Source organism: Rattus norvegicus, chromosome 13 (assembly GCF_036323735.1).
Source record: "Rattus norvegicus strain BN/NHsdMcwi chromosome 13, GRCr8, whole genome shotgun sequence".
In the NCBI taxonomy this organism is placed as follows: domain Eukaryota; kingdom Metazoa; phylum Chordata; class Mammalia; order Rodentia; family Muridae; genus Rattus; species Rattus norvegicus.
Genome location: NC_086031.1, coordinates 41,383,275 through 41,399,536, shown reverse-complemented (window position 1 = coordinate 41,399,536; position 16,262 = coordinate 41,383,275). Strand labels below are relative to the sequence as shown.

The 16,262-nt window shown below is 47.3% G+C and overlaps 1 protein-coding gene across 6 annotated transcripts in view; it reads right to left on the bottom strand.

Annotated features, from left to right (window-relative positions):
• The window catches only part of Mgat5 (alpha-1,6-mannosylglycoprotein 6-beta-N-acetylglucosaminyltransferase), a 288,136-nt gene that overhangs the window by 116,926 nt on the left and 154,948 nt on the right, over positions 1–16,262 (bottom strand). For all 6 annotated transcript variants that reach the window (XM_039091088.2, XM_017598934.3, NM_023095.1 and 3 more), the window contains 2 exon segments: positions 7,622–7,698; positions 6,388–6,477 (listed from right to left, as the gene is read on the bottom strand). In XM_039091088.2, coding sequence (XP_038947016.1) covers positions 6,388–6,477; positions 7,622–7,698 — 167 coding nt within the window.

The window sequence follows — 16,262 nt, the reverse complement described above, 5'->3', positions numbered from 1 at the left end:
TAGACAAACATATCTGTGCCCCTCTCCCCACTATCTGACTACAGAGACAATGGAGCCCAAGAAAAGGCTGATGCCTGGTGCTAGTCATGGGGAGGGGAAGGCTTGTCTCCTGGAAAGAGATTTCACATACTTCTGACAACTTGTAGAACATCTTGCAGGAGAGACTGGAGCTGAGGAAAGGATGGTGGGCAGGGCCATACGTTGACCAGGACTGTTTAGTCATGCACAGCTCTTGCCCTCCATTTCAACCTTATGACAGGGCCCTGAAGACGGACTGAGTGGTATCATTGGCCCTCTTTGTTCCTCTCTTCAAGATGGCCACTTTGAAGAAGCTTTCTCAGCTCTCACTCTTACTTGTCTCTAATTGTCATATTGGGGACAGTGACTAAGCCTAGCTTACCAGGGCTGCCAGAGCCCAGGATTGGCCCTAACAACTCCAGGAATGTTCTGGTTATCTCACGAGTCCATCCCTAAAAAAGGGAGCCCCTGACTGCTGTTGTTACACTGGTATCGCCGGTGTGGTGTCAGGCAGATGATAAGCAGCCGAGAGTGGTCACAGCTCACACAGAGAAGGCCGTACTTTTGGGGAGTCAATTAAAAAGGATCTGTAGATTACAAGGTGGTTGATGGTCAAGGAGGTCATAGGAAGAGAGGATACTACTTCTACTGTCTTGCTAAATGAACGTGTCAAACTGCCATCCACAAAGTTATATTCATGACTCATTCCTGACCAGAGAAGCCTCTTTCCTGCAGAATATAGCAAAGTGGAGACTCTTGACTGGTAGAAGTGCTGAGAGTGTCTCTGGAGTGCTCAGCCCTAAATGGCCATCTATACAAACCCCTCCCTCACAAGCCTCAGAAACATTAGGGAAGGGACCAGGATGAATGAATGTTAGAGGCAGAGGATGGGGGGAGAGCTGTGGCATACGGTCTTTTGGACATGAGACAGCCATTGTACAGTGGACAGGATCCACTGTAGCTATGGTTACCTAGACAAGAACTAATCAGACTCCGTGGATTACTGAAGAAAACAAAGCAGAAGGAGAGGACACAAAGGTAGAAGGGTTGTGTTAGGGGTGTATAGAGGGAGAGGAGGGTAGAGTGGGGCAGACAGGATCAGGATATAGGGCAAACACACAAAACTGTCAGGGGCTTTAAATGGGCAGCCTGATTATGGCAGCCCTGTTGCTCACTGCAAGCGGGTATGCTAAGACAACGGTGGAGGGGAATGAAGGGTGAGGGGCACATCCTGAATCTGAAGGTTCCAGTCCAACCCTCAAGTGACACTTACTTTAGGTCTTCTTAGTGTCTGTCTCTGTTCTGGGCTTTATGGAAAAGCCCAGCTCTTTCCATAAAGACTGGAAATGCAATACCAGCGCCCACATACCTATTGATCGAGTTTACAGAGCAGGTCAAACTAAGGTGGCTTTCTCATTTTGCCAACTTCAAGAGAAACCTGGTGTGGGGTATGGAAGGAAGCAGGTCTTAGAGTTCAACAAAATAGGAAAGTTATAAGACAGCAACAAAGGAAAGGAAAAAAAAAATCCTAGACTAACAAACAGGCTCACACAGTTAGTTGTATTGTGTGTGTGCGTGCGCATGTATCCCTGTGTGTGTGTGTGTGTGTGTGTGTGTATGTATGAGAGAGAGAGACAGAGAGAGACAGAGAGAGACAGAGAGACACACAGAGAGAGATAGAGAGAGGGAGAGACAGAGAGACAGACAGTGAGAGAGAGACAGAGAGACAGAGAGAGAGAGAGACAGGGAGAGACACAGAGACAGAGAGACAGAGAGAGAGACAGAAAGAAACAGAGAGACAGAGAGAGCACCTACATGCAGGTGCCCACAGAGGCCAGAAGAGGATGGAACCCCCTGAAGCTGGAGTTAAAAGCTGCTGTTATCAGCCTGACATGGGTGCTGGCAACCAAACTCAGGCCCTCTACAAGAGCAGCAAGCATTTTGATCGCTAAGTCATCTCTCCAGACTCTTGTCCAGGATTTTAACACTACAAGGTAAGGAACTGACTTAAGGGACTAGTCTCAATTAATTTCGCATAACTGGCTCAATGAAACATCCTCCCATGGAGACTAGCAGTCAAGGGCAAGTGTGTTTTTCACACTCGTGAAAAGAATATAGAGTAATACAAACTCGTTAGCTGCCTTAGACATCCCACAATGCACGTGCTTATCAAACACCATGCTGCACACCACACATAGATACAGCTCTCACCAGTTAAAAAGGCAGCCACGGGGATGAGGGGTTGGCTTACTACTTGCCACACAAGCATGTGGATAAGTTCTAAGTTACAGCACATAAAAAAGAAGCTAGAGTGATGGTGTACACCTGTAACCCTAGCACTGAGGAGGTGCAAATCAGGGATCCCTGGGGCCCACTGGCCAGAAAGTTTAGCCTAATAGCTGAGTTCCAGACTTAGTGGGACCCTGTTTAAAAAGTAAGGAAGATGGCTGTGAGGGAAGATATATGGCTTTCAACTGAACACCCTACCCACAACCCCTGGAACAAAACAAAACAAAACAAAACACCAACCAACCCAGTAATAAGGAAGAGTCCACATTCTACGTGACTAGAAGTCATAGCAGACGCATTATCTTATTAGGCCGACTTGACTCTAACTCTAAGACAGAACAGCGAGCCCATCCAGAGTGTCCTCGCATTAAGGATAACGTGAACACTCATGAATATGCCGCCTGTGTCTACTGAGCATGCTCTGTCTGCTAGGCCTTCCCTCTCCAAGGACATGCTGATGTGAACCTGGGCATCCTCATGCCTTCCTGATGGGAGGCAGATGCTTTTAAAATCGAACAGAACTATAACTGAAAAAACTAGAGGAAACACACTGGGTCACAGAGATTGAGAAATGGCTAATGGAACCTTTCAGGAGTGACCATCCCTCCTGAAGCTGTCACTGAGTCTGGGATGATACATTAGGCCCCTTTCAGAGTCACTTTTAGAGCCTGATTGTGATAAGAGGTCCATATTTCTTTTTTTCAGTATAAGAAAAGACAGACAGAGAGAGAGAGAGGGGGGAGAGGAGTAAAGGCTAGCCATGAGCACGTGAAGAGGGGGGTGTAGGGGACGAGAGGATAGACCGAGAGCAAGAAGGCAAGAACGAGGTCCATATTTCTTACTTTGCTCTGATACAAACCCTGACAAAAGAACTTAACTTCTTTAAGGAAGGGTTGATTTTGGCTCAGAGTTTGGGGACACAGTGCATCCTGTTGGGAATGCATGGAGCTGACATCCAGGAAGCAGAGGGAGATGGACAATGGTACTCAGGTCACTTTCTTCTGTTTGCTCAGTCTGGGACCCCAGCCCATGGGAGCACGTTTAAGTTAGACCTTTCCTCCTTAGCCCATGTGATAAATTTCCTTACAGACACGTCCAGTGGCTCCTCTTCTAGGTGCTTCTAGACTCTGTCAAGCTGACAACCAGTGTTAGGTACCACAAGGTTCCCAGATGTCGTAAGAGGAGCCATCCCTCCCGTTTTTGTGACTAATTATACCTGTCCTTTCGTCCTCTCCCATCTGAATCTCTTTCTTTTTCCCATTAAACTCTTAAGATACAGAACACTTGGTGCAGTGACAAGAAAATGAGCTCTCAGTAGATGCCGGCAACCCAGTGACTACAACAGAGGCCAGGAAGCAGTCACTGAGCTGAATCCACTAACTATAAGAAGCAAGAAGCTGGTCTTATGCCAAGGCTACTGAAGCCTAACTGCACCTCAGGAGGAGAATAAGTCCTGGCCCATGAAACCACGATCTCTAGACAGAGCAGTGCACCAGCGCTGCTCGTGGACTCTTCTCATATTTTTGGTTGTGAGCCTAGCCTTTAACGGCTGAGCCATCTCTCCAGCCCCGTGGACTCTTCTCAAACCCATACTTTCCCCTCCTGAGTGTCTATCTTCCCTCCACTGGGAGTGTGGCTAGGGTGGCAGTCTCAAAGGAAACGAACCTATCATAAACCATGTCCGTGCCATTCATTTCACTATAACTTCCCAGCTTTGGTTCAGGAGCTCGAGAAGAGGCTGGGAAACCCAGGCAGAATGTGACATCCTTCATCTCCTTAGCCCTCCCAAATCCACTAATGAGCCGTGGCTGTCAGTCAGGACCTACAGCCGGACTTGGGTTTTTCCATTCCAGGGAAGGGATTTGAGAAGGAAACTTTGCAAAATTAAACTGGATGAAGAGTCTTTCCCTCAGGGCAGGAGAGATACTTCTAATTGAGTTCTCACTGGGGTGAAGGTCACCCACTGCCTGATTCTGCTTGCAGAAGGAAATGAGAAGGCTGCAGACCCTAGGAATCAGAGGCAGGCTCAAACATATGCTGGAAATTCAACATCTTGGCAGCTGAGGAGGAAAACCCGGGCTACCCTGAGCTAGGACAGAACACCCAGGTTAATCTGTGCTTCCAATTCCTAGAAGGCATTTTATTGTCATCGGTGCTGGGATTCCCCTGATTCCCAGGGAACAAACTTGCCAAAGAAAAGGTATGTAGTTGCCTCACTGGTAGAACCTTGGAAGCCAAGTGCAGCGCTGAGGGTTGTGGGGGCTGACTATGATGTAATGAAGAAAGTGGACTAACTTGTTAGTTACTCTGTAACAAAATGCCTTACAAATAGTTTACTTGGATTCAGAGTTTAAGGGTGCAGTCCACCGAGCTAGGAGCACCGTGACACATTGCATCAGAGGGGGTGGTGGGGGGTCCTCCATCTCAATTCACCCAACTGCAAGCTCCCTCACAGACACTCCCAGAGGTTTACCAGGATGCCAGGTTGTGTCGACTTGACGATCAGTGTTAGCGATGGCACAGAGAGAACATGGACGTAGGAGAGGGGCCACGTGCCTTATAGTGATGGTAACTTAGGCTTGGTCATCCAAGTAAGACGTGCTAGTCAGTTTACGGTACAGAAAAGAGAGGCTGCACAAGGAAAACGACAGCAAGAACATTTAATTCAGCCTGAAAAAAACGGAGATATTCGAAAGGGCATCACTAAGGGGCTGTTACCGTGGGGCGGAATAACGAAAGAAATGGTGGTAAGGCCCAGCCAAGGCTGCCCAGCACCTACCTACCTAGGCCCTCAGGCTGTCTGGTCCAGAGGAGAAGGCACAGCTAGCTTCTAAGTCCCTACTAGGTTCTTCCTCTGTAGCTAAATATTATAACCTTTCAACTCCTCCTCCTCCTCCTCTTCTTCCTCCTCCTCCTCCTCCTCCTCCTCTTCTTCCTCCTCCTCCTTTTCTTCCTCCTCCTCTTCTTCCTCTTTTGGAAACAGGTCTCATGTATCTCAGGCTTTCCTCCAACTTACTATGTAGCCAAGGATAGCCTCAACTTCTGACCTTCCTCCCAATTATTAGGAAGATAGCTGTGTGCCACTATGCCCAGTTTAGGCAATGAAATTCTGGGTTTGGTGTATGCCAGACAAGCATTCTATCCAAAGGAGAGCTAGAAGTCACCTGAGCCAGGGACCCATGGGGTCTGTTAAGTGCTGCGTGGCCTTAGAAAGACCTGCGTTGTAAATGTACAAACACAAATGAAAAGGAAAATCAGAGAGAAAAGAATAAAGAAAAAAAATGACAGGAGGTAACCTGGTCCATAAGAGCATGGGTGGCAGCCAACAGTTGGGGAGAGGGGGCGGGGCGGAGCGGCCTACTACTGCTCACCACAAGAGAAACACAAATCAAAACAATGGGTCCTAACCTCAGGCTCATTAAGACGGCCACTGTCCCCAAACTAGAAGGTAGCATGCCTTTGTGAGAACTTGGGAAAGACTTGAAAAAGATTCTTGTAGTGTGCTTTCAGTCTTGTGTACCCAGTGTTTTCCTCCCTGAGCTGAACGCTCTGTGGACTATGTGCCAAGCAGGCCTGTTTTCTCAGTCTGGACCCACAACGTGGTGGAGCTGAAGGTATTCGATGATTTGTTTGCAAGGGAAGGGCTGGCACAATGGCTTGGGGTAAAGGTGACTGCCACCAAGCCTGAGGACCTGAATGTGCTTGGGACCCACAGGGGGAAGGAGAGGATCCCATAAGTTGTCCTTTGCCCTTCACCTGTGTGCCACAGTCCCTGTACATGCATGCCTATACTAAATAAATAAAAGTTTTAAAAGTTTACAAAAGAAAACTAAATTTAAAAAAACTGGTGAAGACAGAAAGTCCTGCAGTCTGTATTTTACTGAAATAGGAAATTAAAGCAAACGAAACAGTGAATCCAGGCTGTTCTTCCTTTATGGGAAGATAGATAGATGTTCAGGAGGGAGTCAGGAAGAAAATGAAGGCAGTCGCTGGCCCTTCTTTTTCAGCTTCTCCAACTCCAGACTCAGTTACAAAAGAGTCTCAGTGTAGATGTAGGCACAGGTCCTCGGAAAGACTCACCTCACTGAGGTAAATAAAAAAGGAGCAGGAGGTCCCGTCCACTCCATAGTCTGCGTAGCAGGGGTCTGACCGCCACATGTCTTTCATCCACTGAAACGAAGAGGAGAGGATATGGCTGAGGAGACGGTGGAGGAGGGAGAGGGGACAAAGGACACAGTGGGGCGGGTGACTCAAGTGCAGGCCCATAGGTTGAGCAGAGCCAAAGGTTCCTGAGCTGAGGGCCAGGTGACCAGATGCTCGACTCCTGGAGAGTTGCTGGTGTTTGCCAGAGCAGAGCAGAGCAGCTCCGTGTAAACAGAGAACAGTGGAGGTAAAGGGCGGGAGAGCCAGCAGGACCACAGGGCCCCTTCTCTTCAATACCCTTAGGAGGTTCCACAGCCACAGCACAGGGCCTGCAGTGCAGAGCTCGGGCCAAACAGCACAAAAGTGTCAATGGGCACTTACAGCTGTCCCCAAAGAACAGCAAGAGATGTTCCCAGGAAGGTTCTCACCATTCTTTACAGGAACACTTGAATGATAATCTTTCTCTGAACACCACTGGTCAGAAGTGGTTTCCAGGAGCAGGCCAAAGAAATGTAATTTATTTTTCTCAAAACAACATAAGACAAAACAAGAAAAGGTCAGGAGTCCAGGTGTGCACTGGGAACAGGCAGGCCAGCCTACTGGATGAGCTCTAGGCTAGTGAGAGATCCTGTCTCAAGGGAAAGCTGGATGACACCCAAGGAATGACACAGGCTGTCCTCTGGCCTCCATACCTACACGCACATACATGTTCACAGATTACATATAATACGCCAGGCTGCAGCTCAGTACGGAGCACTTGCTCAGCATCCAGGAGACTTGGGGTTAATCACCAGTGGGAATGCACAGAGTCAAGCATGGGTGGCCCAAGTGTCTCTGGGCACTCATTTGCTTATGCAGATAATCCCATGTATGTCATAATCGGGACATGGACCAGGACTCTGGGGACTCAGGGAGAAGCAAGAATTCTAACTAAGCCCCTTTGGTATTGGGACTTGAAGGGTCACCTGGAGATGAAGGGCTGGGAAAGACAGAGGGGACACAAGAAGTGGTCCAGGTCCTCAGTCTGACTGGTGACAGCCACTGCTGACCTGCACCCCATGGGAGTGGCAGAGAAGGGCCACCACGCTTAGGATAGAAACACCCTGGAAAGGATTTGCTTCAGGGCTCAGAGATGGAGGGTTGGGATGAGCAGACGTAAGCTCTGCTTTACCTTGATTTTCCCCTCGCAGTGGGGGTAGCCATCCATAGGAGGCAATACACATTTTTCTTGAACTCCATTAATGATATCTGTAAAGAACAGGAAACAAAAGAAACCATGAGAACCATAGTACAGAAGCCCAACATCACAGTCCACATAGGCTGAAGGACAAACTGAAATAGAGAGGTCTCCATAGCCCCTCCAGCTACAGGCATGGCTGCTGTCACAGCAGCATGCTGCTGCTGGGAGTCAGGGGAGTGGTAGTATGAATGGAAATGGCCCCCGTGGACTCACAGGGAGCGGCATTCTTGGAGGTATGGCCTTGTTGGAGGAAGTGCGTCACGGGGTGTGGGCTCTGAGGTTTCAGATGCTCAAGCCAGGCCCAGGGGCTCATTGCTTCTGCTGCCTGCAGATCCAGATGTAGAACTCTCAGCTACCTCAGCACCACATCTGCCTGGATGCCACCACGGTTCCTACTACAATGATAATGGACTGTAGGCCAGCCCCAGTTAAATGCTGACCTTTATAAGAGTTGCCATGGTCATGGTGCCTCTTAACAGCAATGCAAACCCTAACTGAGACAGGGGTATGCCATCAACAAGGAGATTGGCTGGGATCTTAATAGTCCTTAAAAAGAAAGGTATATCAGCATCTATAACAGACATTCTTTCTCATTCCCCCCATCTGCTTGTGTTCATGTATACGAGGGCACACATGTGCATGCAGGGGAGGCCAGTAGACAATCTCACGTGTCATTCCTCAGGAACATGCCACAGCTTGGGTGTTTGTTTTATTCTTTTGAGATATGGTCTCTCATTGACCTGGAACTCGCCACGTAGGCTAGGGGAGTAGGTGACCTTTATCGACTGTCGAGCAAGTCCCAGGGTTCTTCCTGCCTCTACTTCCCCAGTGCTGGGATCACAAGTGTGTACCAACACACGTGGCTTCCTAACACTGTAGGCAACCAGACAGATCACTGTAAGCATTTCACCATGATCACCTCCCAGATTCTGCAAAGGTTCATTTTTAAGAACCCAATCACCTTGACTTTTATTTATTTAGAACTGAATGGCATCTGAAAGGTTAAAGGTACCTAGTTATCTTCCCATGACGGTTTTAACGGGGCCGTGGGAAGAACAGACAAAAGTGAGCTTATAATCCCCACCCCTAAACTTGGGGAACTATGGCCATCTGTCCTCCCACTGGAAACTGAGCCAAATCTTCCTGTCTAGCCCTGCTGCCAACAGCCAGGATAAGCATCTTCAGGAGGGAGGGCAGCGCTCTGCCCCCTGGTACCTCACACGCATTTCCTCTCAAAAGATAAAGGGTCTCCAGCAACTGCTTTGTATGTACAACAAGGCAGCGTTTCTCCTTGTACACCTGATAGGAACACGTGGCCATCTTATCAGATGGCCCCTGCAGAGTGAGTCCATGCAAGCTCAGCCACTGGCCCAGTACTCGGCACCAACCAGAAGCCAGCAATCTCTATGTTTGGCCTGGAGATACAGCTCTTGCAGGCGTTTTCCTCGGCCAGCTTGGCTCTAAGAACCAATAGGAGTAAATCAGAGGGGACTGGCCAAGGTGAAAGACCATCTCCCATTAGAAATGACCCGATGCAACTCATTCTCTACTTGGACAATCTTTGTCTAGGCCTGTTTCACACTGTGGATAAAAGTGAATTTCAACAACTCGGTCCCTGACAGACGTTTTAGTTACTTTTATGTTGCCGTGATAAAAACAACATGACCAAAACCAAACTTGGCTCACAGCCCATCAACTGAAGGAAGCCAAGGCTGGAACCCAAGCTGGGCAGGAGCCTGGAGGAAGGAGCTGAAAGAGAAGCACAAATGAACACCACTTACTGGCTTGGCCCTCATGACTTGCTCTGGCTGCTTTCTTATAACCACCCAGGACCACCTTCCCGGGGTGACCCCGCCCACATCCATCATTAATTAAGACCATAGCCCATAGGTGTTCCGACAAGCCACTCTTATGGAGGCTTTTCCTCAATTCTCTCTTCCCAGAAGTGTCTAGGTTTGTGGGAAGCTGAAGCGGACTAATCGACCGGCACAGCGCATGCTCCAGACAGAAGCTCTCCAGGTCACAAGGAAGCTCCCTGCTCACCAAGGGGCAGAGAAGCCGAGTTGCAGCTAAGCCACAGGATCTACTTGCAGCCTCTCGGGGGACGCACAGTTTGAGTGTCCCTTGTTAGAGATGCTTGAAATCCCTGCTTCAGACTTCACACTTCTTTATATGTGCATAGGCTTGACATTAGGTTGTAAATCCCCAACAGAATATCCCAAATCCAAAGTGATCCAAAATCAGAGTTTCCATTTTTTGAAACGATGTTATTTTTATTATTTACTTAAGCTCTCATTCGAGTATTGCGGGCTGCTTACACCCCCTCACACTCCATCACCCTTTACTTTTCTTGTTGGTCCTCCTATTTATACATACACACACACACACACACACACACACACACACACACACACACACACACACACAAATGGCGGGCGTTCTGTATCTGTCTGAAATGTAGAACCCCAGTGAGAGAAAAGCATGGTAGATTTGTGAGACCAACTTAATTCTTTGCAAATGGCATCTATCAACCTCTATAGCCCTTTGAAAAGTGAGTTTTGTATTTTATTGGTTTTTCTGGATTTCAGTTTCAAGAGCTGGAAACGTCATCTGCCTCACACTTTACAGGACACTTCCCACAAACATATCTGCTGACCCTCTGCTTTTCCCGATTCCCGCAAGTACAGTCTCGAGAGATGAAAAAGATCCTTAGTTCAATGAAGAAACAAATGCAAACTCATTAAACTCTTTCTCTGTGTAAGGCACCATGAATCTCTACCGGAAGGCTACTTCCTTTGGGATATGTATATGTGTGTGAGTGTGAATATTTACACACTGAGCATGGTGTGTAGAGGTCAGAGGACAACCCCAGCTGTCATTACTCCTGTGTCTTGTTGGAAACAGGTCCCTCATCCACGGCTGCATAATGCGAGACTAGCTGGTTCTTGAGTTTCTGGGGACTCTGTTTCCACCCCTAATCTTGCTGCAGGGACATTGGCATTAGAGGCATGCACTACTGTGCCCCAGATAAACGTGGTTTCTGGGGAGTGAACTGGGGTCCCCATGATTCTGTGGCAAGTGCACTGAGTCATCTCTCCGGCACAGATTTTCCTTCTAGGTCAGGATTATTTCCACCCAAGTGTGTCTAGGTGTTCACAGGCACATATCATGATCACTTCGTTCATGCTCCGTATAGGAAGCAGTGAGTGTGAAGGGTAAACTTACCTAATGTTATTCTGCTTAGAAAGGCGCCTTCACTGGCCCCCTTGATTGCTAAGTAAGAACTGGAAGCTAGGGCATTACCCATGTGCGAATACTGTAGAACTCTACTGCAGATTACATGAAAACACACTGCCACACACGGGCTGGAGAGACGGCTCACCATGCAAAGCAGTTGCTGCACAAGGGTGAGGACCAGAGTTCAGGTCCCCGGCACCCACGTAAATGGCAGACAGGTGCGGCAGCCTCCTCTAATGCCAGTGCTGTGAAGGCAGAGGAGACGGGGGATTCCCAGAGCATGCTGGTTAGCTACAGTAGCCAAACTGCTGGCCTCAACTGGCTTAAAGAGAGAGGCTCTGCCTCAAACCACAAATTGGAGAACGACATTTGGCATCAATCTCATGCCTCAAGCATGCACACACATGCGTGTATGCTGACACACATGTGAAAACACATACACACACGCATGCACAGAACACGTACCTACATAAACAAAAAAATTTCCAAAAATCCATTTAGTCAAACCATCACTGACTATTTATTCTTCCTTTCGTCATGTTCTCTGTTCTTAGCTTCCTGCAGGATTATCTGCCTCATTACACTTCTAAGCGTTAGTCAGCAGGGAAATCAGGTGAGGGACACTGCAGAAGAGGGGCAGGCCAGAGAACGGGAAGGTGGCTTGATGTGTGCTCCAAAACCAGAGAGCTTCACTGAAGATGATCCCAGACCTGCGAGTGAAGACGAGCAGCCAAACCTTTGGGTCTAAGAGGGTGGAGAGGGTGGATAATGAGAGAAAGCCTCAGACAAGGGGCAGCATGGGAAGAACTATGACAGGGCAGCTGAGTGGGTGCTGCAGGCCAAAGGGTCGGAGCTCCAGGCTCAGAACTCAAGTCTGGATTACCCCTGCAAGGGATGGGAAAGTCGCCATAGGTTAATGAGGTTTGGGGAAGCAACAGATATTCACTGAGTAGGAAAAAAAAACCCCAAACAAACCTCTGACCATTTTATTTTGGGTGTTAGAGATAAAATCACATTAAGGATAAGAATGTACTGTACTCCGAAAGAAAACTACCACATAAGATCTTTACAGTTGAACAGAATTTTAGAGCCAACATAAACTGTTCTGAAGTTGGTAGCTCAGCTGGTAGAGTGCTTGCCCAGCACGCACGAAGCCCTCGAATCCCCGTAAAGTGGGTGCAGTTACACATCTGTAGTCTCAATATGGGGGAGACACATGCAAAAGGGTCAGAAGTTTAGGGTTATCCTTGGCTATACAATGAGTGAATTCCCAGTTATCTATGGAAAGGGATGGAATCCAGCCTGGTGAGGAAGGTGTAGTATCAGGAGCAGGAGGGTGGCTGGCCACACTGCATCCTCAGACAAGAAGTAGAGAGAGAACGGGAAGTGGTGCCAGGGATGTAGACCTTTAAAAGGCCCTCCCCTCACAACCCTAAGGACACTTCTGCAGCTGCTCTTCCTTCTCTTCCTAACGGTTTTATAACCATCCCAAACAGAGCCACCAGCTGGGTAATCTCAGGATTAACCACTGAAACACAGAGTATGGGAGATGATTCCCATCCAAACCACTGGCCTATGCACCAACCCCTTGGGAACCTCTCTCCTCACTCAACAATCGTTGCAAAGCTTTCTAGGGACCTAGTACCCTTCCTGGGCCAGGTACTGAGACTGGCAACTATAACACGGGATCTCACTGAACCTTAGAGCAACCATGACAGCAGACCCTGGGATACTCATTGTGGACCGCTGCACGCAGGTTCTCACCCCATCAGTACTCTTGCTGCATTGTGTCCATCCTACCAACACACAGGATGGCCTTTGTGCTGTCTTGTCACCCCTCGTCAGTTCTATGTCACCATGCCTGTGGGTAGTGGGGAAAGGACACTGAGATCACAGTACTTTCGATTTATACAACGAGAAAAGCCTGGCTATTTTAAGTGAGTATAACAGCACCACAGCACCAACTTGTGTGCATGCATTTCCATTTCTGAGGCTGGGAGGGAAGGTGGAGTTGTATATGATGTGGATAATCAGGGTCCTGCATAAATCTGCATGCACTCATCTCTATGGAAATGGCACTTTCTGTAAGGATCAACTTAGTTCCCGGTATCATTTTCCCTGCAACAAAATGTTCTTCAGTATTTTAGGCAACAGCAGAAAGAACGCAAACTATCCCACACAGGTATCCAGTTACAGTAAGTGGGTAAGGCAGTCACTATCATAAATTGGGAGAAGACCAGCTTTATATCTCAAAAACCTTTTTAAAAAAGGGTTGCGCTATATAGTCCCCCAAAAAGCAGCTTCCCTACATAATCTTTAAACAGTAAGGTAAAGGCTGACATATTTTGAGACATTCTCGCTGTCAATTCTGAGAATCTGAGACCAGGACGTAGGTGGAAAGATTTAACGATCCGGGGTGATGGCGGCATCCTTGGGTTGCACCTTAGGCGATTTTGATTGACTGCGCTCCTGTTGCAGCAGATGAGGTAAGGCGAGAACCTGTTGGAGCCTGCATTGGAGCCTGCATTCTCTCAGGTAGTTTCCTGGAGGAAGTGGTGCTGCATGTTGCTGTCCTGCGAAACCGTGACAGTACCGTAAATGTGCACATGTACATTTTTTTCAGCCGCTCGAATAACATTTGCTCGGTTTTTTCTTCTAGAACGGGCATGAGCAAACCAGTGCATACATCTCTGACTCCTTATCAAACTGTCCAAGATGTTCAGGACTTGGAGTTTCGTTAAGTAAAAAGGTAGAAAGATATACTCCATACCTGTACCTATTAGTATTTTCTTCTCAATGCGAAAGAAAAAAGTAGAATTAGAAGCTATGAGAGGGGACTGGCAATAGAAGGCTATTTGAGTGTACAAATTCCTTTGTCATAGCCTTCATTGAAAGGGTGAATCAACCAAGAAAAACAGCCAAGGCTGGGCACACCTTTAATCTCCTTCAGTTGTCAGGAGGGAGAGGCAGAGGCAGGTGGATATCTGTGTATTCTAGGCCAGCCTGGTCTACATAGGCAAGCTCTAGGGCAGCCAGGGCTACATGAGACTTAAAGAAAAGGGTTAAGAAGAGACCAGCAAAGACCAGCTACATGGCTCGGTGGGTTAAAGTACACAATGCCAAGGCTAGTGACCTGAGTTTGATCCCAAGGACCCACTCACAATGTGGAGTCAGAGAATTGATGCCCACACATTGTGCCATGGCACAGGTACTTTTCTTCACAAAATAAATACATGTAAAAATATTTACTGTTTAAAAATAAAGCAATCAAAAATAAAAATAGAGTCAGACAATGTGAACGCCGGAGAACTTATGAGAAATTTAAATCAGCTATGATAAAATTAAAGCCCCCCCCAAAAGAAATCAGCGAGGGAAAGATTTATCAGCAGAGAAATGAATACTTGGAAGATACACACACACACACACACACACACACACACACACACACACACACACACCACACAAAGAATTTCAGGATGTAAAATAGACTATCTGAAATCACAGACTAAAAGTAATAGTAAACTAGAACTAGCTGAAGGAAAGATCAGAGAACTAGAGAACATTGGAAATGGACAATAGAGGTGGAAGGGGATAACATAAGCAGAGCCCCAGAGACATGTAGGAGTGGATGGGCAAATGAACGCCAAGAGAAACAATGAGCTGACAGCTAGCTTTAACTGTCAACTCAATAAAGCAAAGGATCCCATGGCAGGGGACTCACAATGACAGCCTGTCTCTATCAGGTTGATGTGTGGGCATTTTTGAGGGGGATTTTTTTTTCTCATTTGGGTTAACAGTGGTTAGAAGACCCGGCAAGACTGTATGTCTTAGGGTTTCTATTCCTGCACAAACATCATGACTAAGAAGCAAGTCGGGGAGGAAAGGGTTTATTCAGCTTACACTTCCATATTGCTGCTCATCACCAAAGGAAGTCAGGACAGGAACTTATACAGGGCAGGAACTTGGAGGCAGGAATGAATGTAGAAACCATGGAGGAATGCTGCTTACTGGCTTGCTTCCCCTGGCTGGCTCAGTTTGCTTTATTGTAGAACCTGAAACTACCAGCCCAGGGATGGTACCACCCACAGTGGGATGAGTCCTCCTACTCTAATTGAGAAAATGCCTTACAGCTGGATCTCATGGAGGCATTTCCTCAAGGGAGGCTCCTTTCTCTGTGACAACCCCAGCTTGTGTCAAGTAGACAGACAAAACCCCAGTACACTCTATATGAACAGCACGGTTTCACAGGATGGATCCTGGACGGTATAAGGGTACGGAAAGTGAACAGGGCAGTGAGAAAGCACACATGCATTCTTCCCTGCCCTTGACTATGGGTGTGTCTAGCTGCTCCACGTTCTCGCCGCCTTGACACCACTACAGTGACGGACAAGAACCTACAATTTTAAGGCAAATGAGCCCTTTCTCCACTAAGCTGCATTCTGTCAGTATTTTTACCATCGCAATAGAAAGAAAACAAGAACAAATGGAAAAGAAAATGCTTGAAGAAATAATGGCCAACAAGTCTCCAAAATTTCTTCTTTAAAAAAAAATCGTTAACTTCAGATCTAATAACTCAGTGACTCACGCAGGAGGCAGAGACAAATATATCTGTTATAACCAAACTGCTAAAGGTCAAAGACGAAGAAAAATATTAAAGGCAACTAAAGAAAAACAAGACACATTACATAAAAGGCAATAAAGACAGCAAAGCCACCTGATTTGGAATCAGAAAGCCTGGGACCAAACCAAACGAAGAAAGATTTGCTGCTTAAGTCAAGTGGAAACTTACAGTTAGTTCTCTACTTATGTCCCTGAGAACATGCCAACGATGGATAAATAAACAACAATCCCATTTTTAGAAAAATAAGTGAGAAATCTCACCACTTGCAGACCTGTACAGCAAGAAATAAAAAAACTGGGTGGAGGGGCTGAAAAGGAAATGCAGTCAGATAATAGCGTGAGTATGTAAGGAAATGGAGAACGTCCGAAATGCTACTCTAGGGGCTGGAGGGACGTGGTGCACAAAATACTGCTGTCGTGTGCAAGGACTTGCGCTCTGTTTTCTTCCTAGTGCATATACAGTGTCGAGCGCTGCTCTGTGTGTGTGTTTTAACCCAAGCATGAGCGAGGTAGAGACGGGAGGATCCCTGGAGCTTGCTAACCTGTTAGCCTAGGCAGATGGGTGAGATCAGGCCCCTGAAAGACGAGAGCCCTTGCCACAAAATCACTAAATAAACGGAGCAAGCAAGTCAAGAAGTGATAGAGGAAGACATCTACCACTGCCTTCTGCCTTCCACGGGCACACATATACGTACACCTATACACGCAAGAGAAA